The sequence below is a fragment of the Podarcis pityusensis genome (genome assembly GCF_964106645.2).
Source record: "Podarcis pityusensis genome assembly, chromosome: 5".
Lineage (NCBI taxonomy): Eukaryota > Metazoa > Chordata > Lepidosauria > Squamata > Lacertidae > Podarcis > Podarcis pityusensis.
In genome coordinates this window covers 52,007,165-52,029,496 of record NC_138032.1, presented here as the reverse complement: position 1 = coordinate 52,029,496, position 22,332 = coordinate 52,007,165, and the positions used below count along the sequence as shown (strand labels likewise).

Below are 22,332 nucleotides of genomic sequence, written 5' to 3'. Positions count from 1 at the left end.
CCCCATCCCCTGGACTTTGATTTGGTATTTTGTCATGTTCACAAGAGCCTAATTTCACACCCAATACCCACTCCCTCTCCGCACCCGCTCCTCTCCCTCTTCCCCTTATTTTTGCATGGGGGGAAAAGTTTACAGGTTCCTTTCGATTTGTCTGTTTCATTACAAAAGCCATCCTTCGTGTTGATTAGGCATATTTAAGTCACTGCAATCCTTCAAGGTCCGGCTACCTTCTTGCTTGAAACTGATATGTTCAGTATAAGCTGTGTGCCAATGTTATCTTGGATAGAATATTTTCATTCATTTTCTTGGCAGTAGTAGTTGCCTAAGTCTGAATCAAAAGCAGGAGAAAGGGAGTGATTTTCACGGAGATCGGGAAACTACGCGGGTGGGAGGAGCATGCCGGTGAAGTGCAAACAAAAAAAGGACACATATTGTTTCCCACGGCATTCGGGTAGCACCCAAGGATTTGATGGTTCTGCTCTAATTATATTTTTGATGTGCTTGTGTATGTTTTACTGTATCGCTTCGGGACGTTCTGTTGTAGGAAGCGGCTTATACGTTCAATAAACTAATGCGCCGGTTGCAATTGCTTTGTCGGTGGGCCAGGTGGGAAGAGAGCAAATAAAATCCAGGCCAGCAAAGCGGGGTGCGGGTGCCCGCGCGCGCCTGTGCCAAGTGTCCGAATTCAGAATCCCTGTTGTTATTCTTAGAACACAGCTTGCATCCTATGCTGATAAAGAAAACACCGCTCCCGCAATCCCCCTGGTGGAGACAGGATTCAGCCCGAGCCTGCCCTCGAAACAGGCTTCGACCAAGTTTCCTTCTTGCGGTGCCTTTAAGGACCCTCACACTTTCAACCCTTTTGCCTTACAAACACTAACCAACCTCTCAACTAGCTTTGAACACAGAACATGCCGGACGCGCGGGGGGAGTAGCGGGAACCAAAAGCAACAGAAGGGAGGAGGAGGAGGGGCCAGAAACAAACACGCATGCGCACTTCCTATCTCCTTTTTTCCGCCTTACTTTTTTTTCCCTCCTCCCTCCGCAGTATTATGAGGTCAGCGCATGGGACGGCGTAGCCTATGACGTAACCCACCCACTCCCGGACCTCCCCAGCCTTTACAATCCAGACAGAAGAGGGGACGGGGCAGCCAAAGGGAGAGAAGTGGCAGTTGGTCTCCTCTCCTCAGGAAGGGGGCGGTGGACACGAGAAGACGAGAAAAGACCCGGATGCCGCGGCCGCTGCTGCTGTGTGAGGCGCAGCGGGCCACAGAGGGAAGGAGTTGTGGATACGGCGGCGGTTTGTCGTCTGGGGCCGGCTGAGGGGAGCGAGCGTTGGGGGGGCGTCGTCGACCGCGAGCTCCCCGGGTTGTTGCTTTTGTTTTTTGACGGAGTTGCGGCGGCGCCCGTTTCCCCTCAAGCCGCTGCCCGCAAGATGGAGGTAGCGGGGCTGGCCGTGGCGCCGGCGGCGTGAGGCGGCGAGGGCCGCGGGGTAGGCGGCTCGCAGGGAGCCGGCGCGGCTGCTTGAGGGGCGGCGAGAGGCGCTGAGGCGATGCTGTCGGTGTATGGAATGCTGCTGTCGGCTCTGCTGGGCTCCTGCCTGACGCTGCTGTGCCAGATCCTGCTCTTCTACCGGAGGAAGCCCGAAGCCCCCGAGGGGCCGTCCTCGGCGCCCAACACCGGCATCTACACCACCCGGGCAGCGCCCGACACCAGCCTCAAGGAGTACTTCGCCGGCTTCGTTGGCGGCGGCGGCGGGGGGGTGCAAGAGGGGGCTGGCTCCCGCAGCGTGCCCCCCAGCCAGTCCCCTTCCAAAAATGACCAGGGCACCCACTCGGACTCCTCTAGCTCGGTGGTGGAGTTCACCGAGGAGACCCTCTATTGGCTCAATGCCATCTGTCTCTTTCTCTTCAGGGAGCTCAAGGACACTGGCTTTGTCAGGCACTGGGTCACCAGGAAGATCAAGGTGGAGTTTGAGGAGCTGCTCCAGACAAAGGTGACAGGCAAGGTGCTGGAGGGGCTCAGCTTGAGGGACGTTGCCTTCGGGAACGTTGTGCCCGTTTTCAAGAACATCAAGATCCTGAGGCCGGTGACCTGTAGCGAGGAAGGATGCCCCGAGGAACTAGACTTTGAGGTGGACGTTGAGTACAACGGTGGCTTCCACTTGGCCATTGATGCCGACCTTGTCTTTGGCAAGTCGGCATATCTCTTTGCCAAGATCTCTAGGGTGGTGGGTCGGGTGAGGCTGGTCTTCACCCGCTTGCCCTTCACTCACTGGTCTTTCGCCTTTGTCGACGAGCCTGTGATTGGTCTTGAAGTCAAGTCACAGTTCGAAGGAAGGCCCTTGCCACAACTTACTTCCATCATTGTCAGCCAGTTCAAGAAAGTCATTAGGCGCAAACATACTTTACCTCATTATAAAATCAGGTAAGGTGCTTTGGGTTTAACTGGAGCAAAGCTATACTTTACTCACATTATAGTTTGGGGAATTGTTGGAAGGAAAACTTTCTATTGACTTATTCTTAATAAACACTGTTTAGTAGTATTTGAAACATGGTAATAACAACAATGATGATAACATTCGCAAAAATGCCTTCTGAAGGTGGCATTTTTAGAAGATGAAATGGTTTGTATACATATGCATAGGTCCACAGATTTTTTGTTTGTCTTATCAAAGCCATTATTTAGTTGTACTACTGACCCCACTCCCCCATTCCACACCTCATGGTGCCCCTTATTCTGTTGTTGTTTTTTGAAGAAAGTGCAAGCAGTAACTCACTGCTGTTTTCTTCCAGTCTGCTGAAAATCTTGATCATGTGGAAAGCTTAAGGTGAATAGAGCCAAACATGTACCTTTGATTTCAGGAAAGCTGGATTTAATCAGCTCAGAGAAATGCTAGGTAGGATTCCATGGCTAGATATACTAATAAAGAAAGGAGCCCAAGACTAGTGGGAGTTCATGAAGTGAAGAAGTTACTAAAGGCAAATCACAATTCTAATGGGAGAAAAATATGAGGCAAAATGTAAAGAGCTGATGCTGCTGACCAAAAAGTTTGGTGATGAACTAACCCCCCCCCCCCCCGAGACTTAGAAAAAATGAAAGGAAGGAGAGGTCGTCACAGAGGGCAAATACAGATGCATACCCAGACTTGTTAGGACAGTGTTAGGAAAACTGAGGCTGGCATACTATGTAATGAAATGGATTGTATGGTTTAAGGAAGAGGAAGGTAACCAGGCCTGCTTCATTGTAAGGATGATGAAATGTTAGTATGTACCGGTAATAAAGAGAAGGAACTACTTTTGCCTCTTGTTTTCTCCTAAAAGGGGAACTGTATGTGACCTTGCGACAGTAGTTAAGGGTCAGGATTGCAATTTAAGATAGAAGAGGAATTGGTCAGAAAATGCAGAAAAGAGGAAGATTAGACTGCTTTTGCTACCAGGAAAGATACTTGGAACAGATTAGGTAGGGACAAATTTGTAAGCATAAATCTTGACAAAACGCAGTGGTTAGTAGAAGCCAACATAGATTTGTCAAGCATAAATACTGAAGGGCTGTTACATAGTTCTCTGCTATCCCAGAGCAAGAGCATATATAATGGGCTTAAGTTACCAGAGTGTTGCATGTTAAGTTAGACTTGGGTTGCATGTTAGGAAAAACGTTTTAGTGGTAAGAACATGAAACCAATAATCAGTTATCTGGGGTATATGGTTGGGCTTTCTTTTGCTGGAGGTCTTCAAGTAGAGACTGGTCATCTGTTGGGGATGCTTTTGCTCTGGATTTCCTGGATCTAGCTGGGGGTTGGACTAGGTGGCCTATGAAATCCCTTTCTACTCTGATTTGCAAAAGCCTTTCTGGAAGGAAAGAAACTTCATGTCTTTCTTTCCTCTCTACTTAGGGAAAATAACTAATATTCTCTCTCTTGCAAGAGATGTAAATAACATCTCATTCACTCTTTGGTACTCTTTGACCTGCAGAGAACTCTGGGAATTGAGGACTCTCTGTGTTTCCTCTTCTATTTATGGACAACCTGGGGTGGGAATATTTTTGTGCTGGGTGTTTGGTGCAGGGATGCTTGCAACTGGCAAACAGGTGAGTGTATTTATGGAACCCTGTTTACAAATTGGAAGCATGCGGGGGGGGTGTTGTTTTTTGTTTTGGTAAACTACATAAACTTGCTAGAATTTTTAAGAGGCATGGTTTTAATGCTCTCTTATTTTGTAGATAGTCTCTGTTGGCAAAATGACTTTGTACAAAGTAGCAGAAGAAAGAGAAAAGTTGTTGTCTGTTCACTGACACCCCTTGACTACACCCTTTTCTTCTAACACTTTAAAACACCCACACCATGTTCAAAAGATTATGTACTCTGTTGATATTTAGTCCAGATCAGCTGCCTTTCACAGTTTTTGGTTTTGTCTTTTAACCACTAATGCAGGTAGAAATTATTTTTCTGTGTGGAGCTTGTCCTGAAAGGAGTGGTTACTTGTCTTCTTCCTTCCTTTCCCTTTACCATCTTTATCATTAGTTGTACAGGGTATTTCAGCTTAATGTTAGATTGTGGATGTGTGCCCATACATTTTAAAAACACCAATTTTGAGATATCCTACATATCTCAATCCCAAATACTAAGTTTAGAGCTTTATAATGTATAATAATAAAGTACTTGGATTTATTCTAAATGCAATAGTAGCTACCATGCAAGGCGCTGGAAGATGTTGGATAGTTTTTCACATAGCATGTGTTCCTGAGCACTAGAAGATTCTGTTTCCATCAGCCTGATCCCCTTGGAGAGGAAGCAGACTCCCTCATTCAGGGGTGGGAGTGCCTTGCAGTGTTCAACTAATCATTGGAGCGATTGTGTTGTTTGCACACTACAAAGTATTCTGCAATTGAACAAATGGTGTAAGTTTTGCTTTTGGGGAATTTCAGTGTAGATGAGTAAGAGGCAACATGAAATAAGCATATAAAATTATGCATAGCACATAGAAAGTCGATAGAGGAAAAAAATTCCCTCATAATGCCAGAATTTTTCGATATCTAATGAAGCTGAATATTGGAACTTTCAGGAAGATTTTGAGTGGGGGGGGGTGCAGAGGGAGGAGAGAAGCCCCATTGTGTGAGTGAACACCTTGCATTACAGTGGATTTTAACCAATGGATATTGGTAGAGAAAATTTAGTAGGGCCTAACTGACAGTAAATCACTGATACCACAAAATTATAAAATCATAGAATTCTAGAGTTGGAAGGGACCCGATCATTATCCATCTCCCTGCATTACAGGAATCTCAACTAGATCATACATGACAGATGGCTATCCAACCTCTGCTTAAACACCTCCAAGGAAGGAGGGTCCACCACCCTTCATGGGAATCTGTTCCACAGTTGAACAGCTAAACTTTACAGGCATGGCTATTCCATAATCAGCCTGGAATATACCACAGTATAAAAGTGACCTCCTTTATTCATCAGATAATACCTTAATATAGACAGAAAATAGACAGCTTTTTATTTTATTTTTCAAAATTTTAATCCTTTTCATATTTACCTAGAAGTCTGTTCCGTTGTGTGTGGAACTTGCTTCTAGATAAGTGGACATTAGTGGCTAGGGTTTCTGTTCCTTCTTGCTTCATTTTTTATTTTTTTTACTTAAGCTGGAAATTTTGGCTGAAGAACCCAAAACACTGAAATATCGTAAAAAGACTTTCCACTTCCATTCTCACAGTTGAATTAAATGCCAAAAAGAGTGAAATGGAAAAGGGAGAGACAACTCTGGTCTTTCCTTTATGATACAACTTTCTATTTTCCTAGTGACTTTGGAAAGCACAGATCTTGGTTCCTCATAGGAGTTTATCTTGTTCCTGGTGACAAAATTGATCTGTGATTATTACATATGTTGGTGTTTTCATTAACTGAAATATGGCCACTGGGTCTAATAAGTTTTGCTAGTACCAAAGGTTAAAAGTTAATTTTTCACAGATCTAGCTATTGTTGTTCTCCCTGTTTGTAGTATGCAGATTCCAGATCTATTATAATCTGATGTTGGTGAGGCAATCTTCCAGGTGCTTTCTGAAGTATTAATAAACCCCTCCTGGAATGATGTACTGTTTCAGCTAGCAAGTCTCTAATTTGAACTATAATCCCAAATTTAGACAGGTTTTAAAAATGTAACTTTGTGGTTATAAGAGCCTTTTCTCACATGGCACATCTTGTATTTTAAAAACATATCTAGTGCATATCTGTTTTTAAAAACAGCTTCTCCCTAGACGGAAAAAAAGGAGTTAGAATATTAATAGCTGCTTCGTAACAATATTGGTTCTGATTTGATATTTTCCATCTCTAGATCAAGTGAAGCTAAAATTGGCTTCTTTTGCTTTTCTTATATCCTTCAGTTGGTTCTGTTGATAGAACTTCTCCCTTGATTAAAAGTTTTCCTGATTTTGTATGTTTGTGTATTCTGATGCTGTGGCCTAGATTTAGTTAAACTTGATTTAATTATAATAATATTGAACTTGGATAGTATTAAAGTGATAATCAAACTAGATATTTAAAGAGGAGGGAATCCTTTTCTAAGGGGGCATTTGCAGGTTTTAAGTACTGTTTGTGTAATCATAGAATCTGTCCAAATCTATGATGCTATGATTCTAAGTTGAATTGTAGAGTTGGAAGGGATCCCGAGGGTCATCTAGTCCAGTACCCTGCAAGGCAGGAATCTCAACTAGATAATACTTGACAGATGACAATCCAACATTTGCTTTAAAACCTCCAAGAAAGGAGAGACCACCACCCCTCATGGGAGTATGTTCCACTGTCAAAACAGCGCTTATTCTCAGAAAGTTCTTCTTGATATTTAGTCAGAATCTCCTTTTTTGTAACTTGAATCCATTGGTTTGGGACTTGGCCCCTGATGCCTTATTGATCATGGGCACCTTTTTCAGCCAATCAAAATGGATATTTGATTAACTGGATAATTACATATTGCAGCCTTGCTTTTGGTAACTAGAAAACTAGCATATCGGGATAAAGATTAGACTAAAACATAAATGTGCTAGACATTTTTTATGGTATTTCTTGCAGGCTGAAGTAATACACGCTGATCAATCTTCTCAGTAAGAAGTATGCCTGAGTTGTAATGTGTTGACCCAGCTGGATCAACCCCAAGGCTTTGACATTTGTCCAAATTATTCTTCTCTTTTTTGGCAAGGTGTCACCTTGGTGTCAAGTCATTTTCAGATATTTGGGAATAGTACTTCCTACCAGTGTATGACTGAAGGACAGAACAATAATAATAGGCAGCCTATTTATTAATTAATAAGATTTGAAAAGAAGTGGTGTGGTAATTACTCCTTTTCAAAGAGGTACTTAAATGAAAACGATGAAGGGATCTTTCAGAGATGAAGAAAAATCACTGTTTTGCTCAAAGAGCGTATGAAATGCTATTGTTTAAAAAAAGCTATTAAAGTATGTCAAGAATTGGAAGTCCTGGAAAGGATAAAGTAATGTAGAGTACAAAAACAAGGTACTTTAACATTTCTAATCACCCATGCGTAGAAAAAATAAGGTTCAGGTAATGAAGCTTTTCCCAATGTGCTGCTCTCCTGTTGTTTTGGACTTCAAATCCCTGCAAGCATGGCAAATGGTTAGGAATGATGAGAGCTGTAGCTCATAATGTCTGGATGACACCATACTGGGGAAGGCAACTTTGACCTCAAGCTGCAGATACATTGTTTGTTATTAAGTTATGTATTTTTTTGTGTTTTTATTGGTTTACAGAATAAAACCAACTCTGTCTGAAGGGTGGTATATAAGCAAAACAAACAAACAATATAGGTATTAAGTGGCAATATGGACATAAAACAGTAAATAGTCTATTGCTTGTCTTCCTTGTTTTGCATTTTGTTCTAGTAAGTATTAGCAATTAAAAAAGAATTAGAACATTCTTTTAATTGGGACACTTAATTCTCTGGGGCAAACAACTGTTGCACTGAAGGTGACTGGTTTACTCTCTAACATCTGTTTTGTGAATTTGCATGTTGAATGATGTCCATTCAGGTGGTAGATACACAAATGCAGCCAACACAGATTTTGAGGCTGTTACTGATTAGATGTTTGCAGGTAAAGACAATCTCCCCAGCTTTGTGCAGTTCTACAAGAGGGTTCCACAAATAAATCAGTGGATGGGTATAATTGCTAGCTGTGGAAGGAAAAGTTAAGAGTTTAAGTAGATACTTTCTAGAGCAGACTAATAGTTAATCTAGTCCAGCATCCACTTTCCCATAGCTGCTAACCTAGTGCATCTCTGTGCCTCACAGGTAGGGTATGAAGGGAATAGGGCACTGCCTTTGTTGCTCCACAACTGCTGATACTCAGTGGCATACTGCATCTGAACATGGAGGCCTGTCTTTGATAGATACCTTCCATGTATTTGTTTAATACTCTTTACAAAATAGCTTAACACTGGTCATTACAGTGTCTTGTAGCAGTGACTTCATTTAATTTCTTACACACTGTGAGAAGAAATTCTTTTTTTATTTCCTGAATCTCCACCATTAAACTTCTTTGAATGATCCTAAGTTCATCCAAGTTTTAAGAAGGTAGGAGACAAACTTACCTTGTTTTATTTTGCCTACACAAATCATAATTTTAATAACTTTCATCATGCCCTCCCTTTAGGTTACTTTTTAAAAATTAATCTAAATATTAATTTTAGCAAAGGTGCTCCAGTCCCATGGAAAAAGACTTGTGGAAATGAAGTATATATAATTAGCAAGAATGCCTATATTGAGAAACAATCCCTTGGGCCTGTGGGACCTCCTGTAGAAGAGTAATGCTTGAAAACAGCCTCCCTAATTGCATTTGGTTTTCCAGCACTCAGATCTTACAATATGCATCCATCCATGTGCTATAAAGTCCAGAGGTCCTTTACCTTTACCTTTACTATTACAAGCTTATAGTAGAGGCTTGCTATTTGTTTTGAATTAGTATGGGTAATTTTGCAGCCTCTGTCACTATGGCTGTTTTGTCCAGGGCCACCATATAGGCAGTGTTGTTTCTGTCTCCTTTCTTAGGCCTATCTTTGTAGACCCTTCATACTTAACCTCTCAATATGGCTCCCTGATTATGGGTTTTCCTCCAATTGGAGATACATCTTCAGGTGATGAAAAGACATCAGACGGAATTGAAGCATCTGCTCCACCTGGCCTTCAGAGGTTTATGAGATGGTCACATCAGTACTGCATAATGATAATCTAAGCTGCTGGTGGTTATTTTTTATCATAGTTATGACAATTATAGTTGTATTGTTTCTTGTTTTGGGGGGACAGTTCTGTGGTTTATTGTATACTATTCATTGCCTGGGGAACTTTTATTGAAGCTTGGTTTACACTAATAATAATAAAAAATATTTGCTACGTGCATTTCAAAAAGTGCTTTGCAACTAAAGCATTGAGTTCTGCTTTTCACACACCTGCTTCTATGAGAAGTTATTTCCACATAAGTAATATGAAAAATCTGCCAGCTGCTGTGTTTCCTAATTCAAGGTCTTGCGAGTTCATCCATTAGATACCTAATCTGCTTAACATAGCTAAATCAGTAAGGGAGCTCTGTATATAATAAGGACATTAGTCTGTTACATAAAAGGAGTGGAATTCTTTACTTTTTTGTTTCGCTTGAGAAATATGATTTTAACGTGCAGGTATGGTAATTTTAAATTGAAATATACTTTTTTTGCAATTTGGCTCTTAGATTAGGTTTGCAGGATGCTAACAGTTTCCCAGTGTAATTCTTTATCTTTCGGAATATGACATAACCATTTTATTTGGCACCTGTGGTGTTTAGGAAAGAATGAATAATGTGAATCCTCATTCTGACCATTTATCAACATATTTCCTCAGATTTGTCTATCTCTATAGTATACTCTTGCATATTGTTTCTCCCTTGCCTTTGTTGAATAGCTAACCATCTTTATTAGAGCTTCTGTAACATTTCCGCATCACAGATACAAAAGTAAAAGGTAATTATTGTGCGGAACAATTGTTAATATTTTCAAGTAAACTCTAGGTAACTGGGGAATATTCTTTCTGGGAACCATTATGTTAATCCTCTATCTTCCTGCATTCTAAAAATTGCCAGTGTATGTTTCAGAAAGCATAAGTTACAAATATAGTTTACGTTTTTTACTTTGAGACAGTTCTTTATCATAGAAATTAAACTGAACATAATTGGTCTCTGTTATAACGTGATTCTTGCGATGATGCCTTGGACATCAGATGAGCTCGTGTGATGGCACAGAACATTCTAACTCCTCAAAGAACCAAGAACTTGGCAACAAAAGGTTCACTGTCTAAGTTATAGAAAGGAATACTTGTCTGTCTGGGTATAGAACCCCATAGACTTTATTGAAAGAAAAGCTGTATGGGGTGAGCTAAGCTGACTGGGAGAGGCCTGGGAAGATAGGGAATGTATGAAGTAGAGTGCCCAGAGGCTAGGCAAATGAAGAAAAGGGTGAAATATATGATCCTGAGGGAAAGGCAAGTATAGGAGCCAAGAGGCCAAAGGAAAAGCATGGGGGATGTGGGTGAGGGAGCCAAGAGGTCATGGGGTGCCAGATCTATGTCCTGAGAGGACTCCTGTGCCTTTGAGAACTGCATTGAAGTGAGAATTCTGCCAGTTATTGCTTATAGTCACTGCAGCATTTTAAATTGAGATGGCAAAAGCAGTAATGGAGTACTTGATTTTACTTCACATCTTTGTCACAACACATTTTTTAAAACTGGGGAAATATTCCTTATTGTCTGTGAGGGGCAACTGCATATCTCATGCAAATATGTGTTCTTAAAAATGAAAAGCACCCTCTGAAATCTGACTGGGGTGTGTTTGTGTATGTACTTAACCCTTTTCCCTGCCAGCCATCTACTCCAAATCATATCTTCCTCCAAACTTATTTTCCACCATGGAAGTGTGAGTAGCAATGCCTAAGTACTCTTGTAAACTTTTATATGGAACCTTTCAAGGAGGGAAAACTGCTGGAGGGGTGTGTGTGTGGAGATTTTGTAATAATTCTGTTTTAAACTTCCCCCACTACTCCGCGCAAAACAGCAGCTCCTTGTGGCTGCTTCTTTCCTCCCCACATAAGGCCCTGTTCGCATGCATTTGTGTATGTACTTTTTAGGGCTGTTTCAAATTTCTTCCTACATTTGTTCTTATGACAGTAATGGGAAGATAGTATTTTCATAACTTGAAAGTAGTCAGACGAACGTTTAGAAGATACATTCAGCAAACCTCCAAACTTCTGTTCAGCAGAAACATCTTTGTAACTCGATAATGGTCAGGGATGTCAGTCAAGGACACAGACCATTTTACTATATGTTTCTTAAAGATTGTGTGAAAGAAGAAGTAACAAGAGTCTATTTTAAGTATGTGTTTTTACATACTGCTTCTGCAATGTTTCCTCACTATGGTAGGATATATAAGCAGCTAGCCAACAGTTAATAACTGCAATAACTGTTATTATAGCCTGATTTTATTCCTGTTACTTGGGAATAAACACCACTAAATTCATTGGGACACATGCATTCAATTTTTAGCCTTTCGTTAAAGTTAAATTGGCAGCACTAAATTACTGTTTTCGATGACATATTTTAAGAATTCAACAACTTAAGAGGTTTTCAAAGGTGTTGTGTGTTGAAAATATGAGACAGAATAGTGGAAAGTTTAATGCTGAATCTCTGTCTCAAAAGGATAAGAGAAATCATTTTATTTTTATAGTCTGATGATGGCAAGCATCTTTCCTGGTGGCAGCTAAAAATAACAGATATATTTAGGAAGCTATGCTTGTTTATATAATGATGTTGGCACACATTACTGAAGTTTTAACTGGTCATACCTTAGAAATTAAAAATGAAAGCAATCATAAGTACATTTAATTAAGAAGCTCTATTTAACTCAGAACTTTCTGAGTATAACTTTCATGTATAAATAAATATGAAGAGGATTGCGCAACATCTGTCTTATGTATTCGCTAGAGCGACTTCCAAAGCAGGTCAGGCAGTGTAGTTTAGTGGGTAGTGTTGGACTAGGGCTGGAGAGATTCTTTTCATATTCTACTCTGCCATGAAGCTCATTCTGTGACCTTGGACCAGTTATTGTATTGAGGTCTAACTTACATCACAGGGTTGTTTTGAGTATAAAATATGTTAGTTCAAGCGCACCAGTCTGATCACTTTGGAAGGATGGGATAAAAATGCAATAATAAGCTATAGATCGTTATTCTATTTAAGATAGTGCTTGATTGAAGTATTCAGCCCTACCCAGTTTTGTAGGGTTGGCAGATGGTAGCTGGGTTAACCTCTTCCCAAAATTGTATTAATCTTCTAGGAGGGTGGGCAAATTTAAAGAATTTTCAAGTTGGTGAAAATTGAAGTTGATGACAAAGACTAACCATTTGTCATCCTCTTCAGGGGTGGTGCCGCACTCACCATGACAAGTGGATTTGTCGAAGCCTGCTTATTCTTGAAGCAATCATGTATTTATATAACATATTATTGACACACATTACTGAAGTTTTGACTGGTCGTATCTTACAAATTTAAAATGAGCGCTACAGTTCAGCTAAACCTAGCTGTAGAACAGGTTCTGTATCTTTTGCTGGTGGAAAATGGATCTGCCTAAAGTTGAAAATCTTCTTTCTCTCAAGAAAATCCAATTTTAAATTATGCTGAGCTTGAGAATTGTTTTAAATTGAATTCACAAGCTGCTTCATGGGGACAGTTATTTATTTTGGGGAGTTCCGTATTGAAAAACATGCCAAATTCCATTCTGCTCTCTTTGCTTTTAAACTTAAATAATATGCAGTGGGTATCTTGACAAGGTTCTGTAAACTGCATTGTGAATGCAGACAAACATCTGCATGTTTGAGTAGAGCACTGTAGTTCTGCAGCACTGGTGAAATTTGTATCTGCAGCAAATGTAGCCATATGATCAGTTATCAGATCTGCAGGGTGTAAAATGTATTGCAATAGTTATATTGTATATGCTAGGCCATAGTAGAAGTCTGTGTTATAAACTTACTGTCTTGGTAATAGTGTATAAACATTAGCTTCTAACAAAAATAACTTGTACTGATTATTTCCAGTACAAGTTTGCTTTTCGGAAAACACTATCCCACATGATAAGGAGGAAATTGTTCTGAATGGCATAATAAAATGATACCATTGTAAAATTTGTTGGTCTTTAAGTCCAACACAGCTGTCCCTCTGGATATCATAAGGGTTTGTTGTGCAATCCTGTCATTTGATATTCCCCTTGTCATAGAGGTCAGTGAAAGGACACACATAAACTCATAATTTCAGTGGCACAACATTGACAGATAGTTCTGATTAGAATGTGTTAGGAGTTATTTTATTTCTTTATGCTGTTCCTGTTGAGAAAACTATTTTTCAGCAGTTATTCCAATACTAGCATGCTAGTATTGTATCCATTAAGATACTAGCATGCTAGTTTCTGCATCCATTAACATTTTATGTATGCAAAGGTGAGCAAATTAGTGTGAACTCCGCTTAGAAGGATAGAAGTCTATAGTAATTTTATCTTGGCATTTACTTGGCTGCATCTGGTTGTAACAATAAGCTATGGTTAAAAACTGGATTTATCATTACTTGAACAAGCCCAGGTGAAACTCAGCTTGTGTACTCCTTGCTCAACTGCCTGTTCAGTTCTAAAGAGAATAGAAGCTTTCACTTTCATTTTTAACTAACCACAAGTTGTTGTTGTTGTTGTTGTTGTTGTTGTTGTTATATTTAAAAAACCCAATTTCATACTGCCCATTAGGTGACAGAATCCTAGGGCAGTTTACAATTGCACATTAAAACAGCAATAAAACAAATTCTATATCAGTCTTCCAAATAATTAATACAGCTACACAATTAAAATGAGATGTATAGCTGCAGTAAACTGATTGCTTTTCTTGTGGCTGATCTCATCCAGAGATTCTGTTTTGTTCAGTATTCTGTGAAGGTCTGGCAAAACGCTGTCTGGATGGCACCAGAATTACAGTAGTGAAGGTACATTATGCACCTTTCGGAGGGGGCAGTTCAATAAATGTGTGCACTACAGAGAAAGCCCTCTCTAGAATCACTGCTGAGCTAAGCTTTCAATGAGATCCAATGGCTCAGGCAGGCTGATATAGGCAGAAGCACTCCTTCAAGTATTTGGGTTCCAAGTTCTTTAGGACTTATAGGCAGACGTCTGAGGCCCAGGGCATGAATTTTGTTAGAACAAATTTATAAACTCAAAAAAGCAGCCAGTCCCTAGTCCCTCTGAGGCCCAGGGCAAGTGTACCCGGCTGCTTCTACTTCTGCACAAGCCTGCTTATAAGCTAACAAACACCCTGAATTGATCCCAGTAACATTTGGCAATAAGTGCAACACCACTTAGAATCCTTGCAGCTCTATTTTACACTACCTGCAGCTTTCAAGTATTCAAGGGCAGTCTCTTGTAGAACATGTTAGAGTAATCTAATTAGAAGGTTACTAGGGCATGGGCTGCTAGGCTATCCTGGTCTAGGAATGACCATAGCTGGCAAACTAGCCATAAATGCTGATAGACACTCTTAGCCATTGAAGCCACACACACCTATACCATCTGACTTATGGAAAAATAGAGTCACGTTTCATCAGTATATTGGTGATGCTATGCTCCATACTTCCTCAATAGCTCTCACCATGGTTTCATTAAACAGCAGTGGGAACAGAATAAAACCCTGCAGGACTCTTCTGCTTAACTGTCAAGGCACCTAGAAGAAGTCCCCCAATGTTTATTGTCTGGAGACAGCCCTGCTGGAAAAACACCCAGCATATCACAGTGCCTCCAATCCTCAACCTCCAAAAGGACACTTAGGGTCAGTGGTATCAAAAAGCTTTTGAGAGATAAATGAGGTTGCACACTCTCTGTCTCTCTCATAATAAGTCATCAACCAGGGCAATTTTAGTGCCGAATCATGACTAGAGTGGGTCTGAACCAAACTAAACTGTGGTTAGTCTTAAAGATAGATTACTGAAACAAGCCAACTTCAAACCATAGAGTATAAAGAATAAGGTGTCTTGAGGAGGCAAGCCATATGCAACTTGTTACTCAGTAAAAACTGAACTTCTGTGGATAACTTGGAAACTTTGTCTGAGCCTCTGGAACTTCCAGGCCCAACGGAGATTTTAGGAATCCCAAAATATATTGATGGAAGAAACAGATATTTGCAAATCATTAATTTATAACATGAATAGGCTGGCTGACTTTAGTTTCAGTAGGGTAAAAAGTGGCTTTTGCTGTTGCAACAAAAACCAGCCTCAACATCTGGCGATAGGGACATGGCCATTCAGTTCCAATCCGCATGTCAGGCAAATACTTTATTGCAGGGATTGGCAAACAGTGGTCCACAGTGTGTCTGTGAAGAACACTTAATATTTGAGTTCTTTGAACTTCTATGTATTCAAATTGTAATTCAATAAAATACAATACAGTGGTACCTCGGGTTAAGAACTTAATTCATTCTGGAGGTCCATTCTTAACCTGAAACTGTTCTTAACCTGAAGCACCACTTTAGCTAATGGGGCCTCCTGCTGCTGCCACGCCGCCGGAGCACGATTTCCGTTCTCATCCTGAAGCAAATTTCTTAACCCGAGGTACTATTTGTGGGTTAGCAGAGTCTGTAACCTGAAGCGTCAGTAACCTGAAGCGTCTGTAACCTGAGGTACCACTGTATAAGAAATTAAAAAGTAATAAAAATACAATTAAAAATGATACAGCACCTAGCACAGCACATTACAATTTCTACAACAGACAGAATAAACATCAAATGGTCCAACAAGACACTCAGCAATTTTCAAGTGACCTATGGGGGGAAAGTTTGGGAAGAGGGTAGGGGCTGGGTAGATTAATTTTAATCAGTGACTTAAATTGGCAAGAAAAAAGGCTGTTTTAAATCAAGTTTCCAATTGATAACTGTTTCATATATTTCTTAAACAAATCTGACAAAATCATGTTAATTTTCAATTCGACATACAGTGGTACCTTGGGTTAAGTACTTAATTTGTTCCGGAGGTCCATTCTTAACCTGAAACTGTTCTTAACCTGAAGCAACACTTTAGCTAATGGGGCCTGCTGCTGCTGCTGCGCCGCCGGAGCACGATTTCTGTTCTCATCCTGAAGAAAAGTTCTTAACCCGAGGTACTATTTCTGTAATCTGAAGCGTATGTAACCTGAAGCATATGTAACCCGAGGTACCACTGTATTGTATAGTGTTACTTACGCAGTTGCTTTGTTCTTACAATCAGACCTTTCATCTCTTCGTTGCAGTGTGTAAATTTTGTATGCTTTTTTCACCTATGGGGGAAAGTTTTTAACCTATTTATACATATATTTTGACTAGGTTCAAGCCGTTTTTTCCATTTCAAGTTGTGCCACCTGAAGAATTTAGAGATTGGAATCTCAGTATACAAAATTTTTCACTAACTGAAGGACGACTGAAAGTTTCCTTAATAGAATGTTCAAGGTATGTTCTTGGTACTCTCTGCATGTCTGGTTTCACTGAATGTCTTCCATTGGATTTCCCTTGTGGATTGTGGAATGGGACTGTAGCTCTTAAAAATAAAATGAGTTTGTTAACCAACACTATTTAAAATTAATTCCTAAATATGTGTTCCTTTACATTAGTTTGCTTTTCTCTGCTAATTACAAAGTCAATTAGGAGCTGTTGCTCGCAGCTTCTATTAGCACATTTTCTTCTTCTTCTTTTTGTATCTTCTTTTTTTTTTTTGTATCTTCGAAAATGTATTTCAAATGAAGAATACCTTTTTTCATTTTGTTGGTGTTCTAAATGGAGTAGGAATAGACTGTAACTGTAACACTGCTTCATGCTTAAGTATTAATGGTGCAATCAAGTGCTTGCTGTGTTCAGTGTGGTTTACTGCCATGTAAATTTGTATAGAAGTACTGCCTTAGCACTTCTTGAGCAAAAATGAGTAACTCTGTCAAGCAGATCTTTAGATAGCAATTCAAATTTAAAATGTATTGTCAACCCTTAAAACTCATGACAATTGCAATTACTGATCTGGTCTACTGAAATCTAAGGCTGGTTGATTTGGAGGCCGGGGATGATTAGCTTTTTGTTATGAGCACAGCTTTGTTTAGTGGGTTCTATAACAGAACAAATATTCAGAGTACTTGTTGACAGTTGCACTTAGAACATCAAGTTTATAATACTAATAGCTCCCTGCCTCTGATATCTGCAAGGTTTTAATTGTTGAAAGATTCTAAAAACAGAACTGATGATAGGAGCTGTCAAGCAGATGAAATACAGATAATTCTCTTGACAGAGTAATGTAAAGTATAACATCAAAATAGCAGACAGCAGTATATGAATTACATTTTATCCGCTGGTATTTTAATATTTTAGTGTGCTAGACAAATCCGTCCTCCTTGCTGATGAGTCCTTGCAGAGCTACAGCCCAGCAGCTCATGGCAATGGGATTGAGAAGGACTATTGGGCCTGATCCTTTTGCCAGCTCTAGGCTGCAGACTGTGCATGATGCTGTTGTGATATGGTAGTTAGACTTACTTGGGATCTGGTAGATCCTGGTCTGGCTTTTAAATATGATCATTATTTTTTCTTCCTATCACACCACTTCTGTGATGGTGTTAGGTGTGCATGCCAGAATACGGAAGCATGCATGTCTTGAGTACTAGGCTGTTAATACAAAATTGATCAATTAAAATATGATCAATTTTCTTCATTCTTTATCACTGTTACATATGTAGTAATAGTGCAAGATTCAACTTTCTGCCTACTTCAGTGTGCATGTTAAGTTTTTGAGAAATTGAGAAACTGCATCTGAACAAGTTCATGTATCCTCCTTTCCCACTAGAGGGGGCAAGTGCTTTATAAAACTTCTGATGTTACTTGTGCTACATTTGTCAAGTAGAATCATGTGGGCTTAGCTATACATTCAAGTTATTTAATATTTTAAGCAGTTCCTTAATATGGGCAAATGTTAAACCAATTACAAACAATGAATGATGGCTTAAAATATATGTTTATGTTAATGCTACTGATATTCTTGTGTTGCAGATTACTTATTTTTGGATCCTATGAGAGAGAAGTATCTATTCATTGCACATTTGAATTGGGTGAAAAAGTTTGGGAAGAAAAAGAAAGATCTTTTATCAAGACGGTAAATTATATATATGCTATTTTATATTATTTTTATGTGATGGCTCATATTTCTCCTCATTTCACTTAATAACTTGACAAGCAAGCACAATTGAATACAAAGTACTCACTTCTTGTCTCTAAGAAGTTCATGAGATAAAACCAATAGGAAACCCCTCCACCTTTAAGAATATGCACATGAAGTAGCTATGTAACCTTTTACCCAATTACATCAAAAATTTTGTTTAAATAAATAGCACTGGAATATTACTATGAATACAGTGTATCAAAATATTAAGGGCAGGATCTATTTCTCACACACTCACCTACGCCGCTCCCCACATTCTTTGAGAGAGATTTCTGTAGATCCCAATGGAAATCTCCCCTGTCAATTCTTGGGCCAGCTAATGGACATAAGGACTGGCCCTTGTGCGCTCTTCCTGTACATATATACAGTTGTTGTTTTCCTCCCTGGGCCCCTGGCCTTCAAATTACAGTCATACCTTGGAAGTCAAATGGAATCCATTCCGGAAGTCTGTTCGACTTCCAAAATGTTTGAAAACCAAAATGCGGCTTCTGATTGGCTTCTAAAAGCTCCTGCAGCCAATCGGAAACAGCGTTAGCCCTATCGGACATTCAGCTTCCAAAAGTAGTTCGCAAACCGGAACAGTCACTTCTGGGTTTGCGGCATTGAGGAGCCAAAACATTCGGGAACTAAGCTGTTGGACTTCCAAGGTACAATTGTACTTGAATCCCAATCTTTAGTAGTGGGCAGAGGTCCAAGGGAAATAAGCAACACTTGGTGAAAGTGCGGGAGTCGCATTGGTCTCCCTATTCTGTGTATCAGCTCCTTTTTGCACAGAGGGCCAGTAAGGGGAAGCAATCTAAATACATCTGGAGGTTTCTGCAGGATTTCTTTTGCAAATAAATACCACCTGCCCACAACCCAATTGCGTACTTTGTAAATATGTGTTTCTTCCCTTAACATACATAGTAGTTACATACATTTCAACACCAGATGGCAGTATTACTACACATATAACTAGACAGCAGAGTAGGAATTAGACCAGCAGGAAAGAGAGAACTGTGTTTTAAAAGAAGTTAAAAACTGATTATGATGTGTGTGTTGTGTTTTAACCTACAAGATGTTTATTCTTGACATTATGGTGATACCAGAAACCAATTACTCAAATTGAAAAAATGTTTAAAACCAGGGTGGATTTGATTTAAATCGAATCGATTTAAATAACGATTTAAATCACTGGTCAGCAAGGCTTGATTTAAATCATTTTTTACAGAAAGGTTCAACCCTGCTGGCATCCTCTTAATATTTACAACCAGAGGAAGGTTTCATTTTTGGAATAATAAATGTTCAGCGTAGTTTTTACAGTTACATCAAAAAATTACTGATGTGGTTATACCTATCAGAAATACATAGATAATTATGAAATTATTGTTTATATTTGGACAACTTTTCTGCTGTACTTTATTGGAAGGAGAAAAATAATCATTTCCTTAATAACAATTTAAACAATTTATTTAACTAAAACAATAACATTATAGCATATGTATCTATGTTTGTTAACCGATGTGGTTAAACAATTAAAAAAAAACCTTAGACTGAGTTTTAGCACACATGAAAAACTTGAAACAAATCCTCATTTCCTGATGAATAGCCTTTGGGCTATAATGTAACTTAAATAGAAAACTATCTTTAGAAAGATTTTTTCTCCAAAAGCATTTTATTTTAAAAATCCAATTTAAATTTTTTTAAAAACTTATTTTTAAATTATTATTTTTTTAAAAAAACTTTGATTTTTATTCACCCTGTTTAAAACTTACTCAAGCTGCTAGTGAAAATACTCAGATTCTCCTTTACGAGCAGAACAATAGTTGGCAGGGGACAAGATTAAGTTTGCAAGGAAGAGAGACTTCAAGCTAGATGAGTACTGTTTAAGGAAATATTTTATGTGTGGTGACATCAGTCAGGAGAGAGACAGAGGAAATGTGTCCTTGTTACTTCTCTTTGACCTCTCAGTGGCTTTTGATAACATTTGGGCATGGTATCCTCCTGGAGCAGCTCTCTGAGTTAGGGGTGGCACCGCTTTGCAGTGGCTCTGGTCCTACTTGGATGGTCGTGTCCAGAAGGTGGTGCATGGAAAGTATGTTGTCAGCAATATGCTGATGACACACAGCTCTACTTTTCCTTTGCTTTTGTGGATGTGGCAGTGGATTTGCTAGACTGATGTCTTTCCTTGGTAATGGACTGGATGAGAGCCAAGAAACTGAAGTTCAATCCAGATATGACAGAGGCATTGTTAGTGGGTGGTTCCCTGGACCGGATGGATGGGAAATTGCCTGCTCTTGATGGGGTTACACTCCCTTTGAAGGAGTTGGTATGTAGCTTGGGGGTACGCCTGGATCCTTTGCTGTCACTTGAGGCTCAGGTGGCCTTAGTGGCATGGAGCGCCTTCCAACAGCTTCGCCTGGTGGCCCAGCTGTGCTCCTGTCTGGGCAGATATAGCCTAATTTCTGTTGTCTATGCTATGGTAACCTCTAGTTTACATTACTGGAACGCATCATAGGTGGGGCTGCCTCTGAAGATGGTTTGGAAATTTCAGGTGGTGCAGTTTGGTGGCCAGGTTGCTCACTGGGGCAAGACAGTTTGAGCATATTACACTGATCCTGGCTCGACAATTAGTTTTGTGTCCCGGTGAAAGTGCTGGTTTTCACCTATAAAGCCTTAAATGGCTCAGGATTGCAATACCTGAAGGACCGCCTCTCCCCATATGAACTGACCAAGACCCAGTGATCATCATCTGAGGCCCCTTCTTTGTGTGCTGCGAGGGTGGCAACACGAGAAAGGAGCCTTATCTGTGGTGGCAAAGCCAGTGACAATGCTGTAGAGAGAGGTAGGATATCTTACACAGACTATCCACAGGATCAGATGAAGCCACAGCCCTTCCATTCAAAAGTAATATTTGAATGGCGAGGATGGGCGGCATAGCTCCATGGCAGAGCACATGCTTTGTAAATCAAAGATCCTTGGTTCAATCATTACAACCTCCATTGTAATGAGGAACATTCTGATTTCCCCATACCACTACTATTTTTTGAAATGTACACCTATAAATGCTTATGTAGAAATTGATCCCACTGAAATAAATGAATTGTAATGGATTAGCATGTGAATAATGGTCCTTTGTGACCTAGAAACTAAATCACAGTATAGGGACCTAAAATGTCATAAGTCTGGATATTTTCAAACAATTTCTTGTTTTGCAAGTTTAAAGAAAGAGCTAAATTTGTTCATGGGCAGTTGACAAAACAGTTTTTTCTTACTATAAATTGCCCTCTATAATTATTTCCACTTGCAAAATACCCACCTTAGGTCTTGCTTTCATACTTTTGTTATGTAAGCAATGAGGATAAATTAGACAGCTTGATGCACAATAACTAAAAATAGTGAGGCTTTAATCAAATCATGTCCCTTTACATATTGGTGTATAATTGATTTTGAACAAAGATTCTAGGTTATTAAACCTGTCTAGTACATTACTTCAAATGTCACTTACAATGGAAGATGGATCTGTTTCAAGCAAATTTATATGGTGCATGGGCTGCAATTTTCCACATTGCCCCTAATATGCTAACATTGCAAATAAACCATTACATGGAGAACCCAAATGTACAAACGTATTAATGGGAAATAGTTGTGGTTGCGCATGGATGCTGTTGAGATAGTGTGGGCATGGTAATAGTGAAACTGCATGTAGAATCAATACTATTATGTAACTCTGCAAAAGTTAAATACTTCAGATAAAATATTGTATATGAGAGGTCAGTACGTATGGGATTTCTGGATTTATTTATCCAGTTCAAAGTTGAGATTAATACGGTAGGTGAACTTATGAAGCTGCCTTACACCAAGTTATCCAGCTTGGTATTTACACTGATGGGCAGCAGCTACAGGGTTTCAGACCAGAGTCTTGCCTAACCCTACCTAGAGATGACAGGAACTGAGCCTTGGACCTTTCCCATGCAATGCACATAACCTATTACCAAGCTACAACCCTTTTCATATGTTGTTGGCTGTGGAATATACAGTAGTTGTTGTAGTTGGAAATTTTCCATTTTC

General features: G+C 39.6%; 1 protein-coding gene across 1 annotated transcript in view; it reads left to right on the top strand.

Moving 5' to 3' along the window:
• The first annotated feature begins 105 nt into the window (after positions 1 to 105).
• PDZD8 (PDZ domain containing 8) overlaps positions 106 to 22,332 on the top strand; it is a 38,364-nt gene continuing 16,137 nt past the window's right edge. The window contains exons 1-3 of the mRNA XM_081007589.1: positions 106 to 2,427; positions 16,416 to 16,538; positions 18,114 to 18,216. Coding sequence (XP_080863715.1) covers positions 1,553 to 2,427; positions 16,416 to 16,538; positions 18,114 to 18,216 — 1,101 coding nt within the window. The 5' untranslated portion in view covers positions 106 to 1,552. The remainder of the gene's footprint in view (positions 2,428 to 16,415; positions 16,539 to 18,113; positions 18,217 to 22,332) is intronic.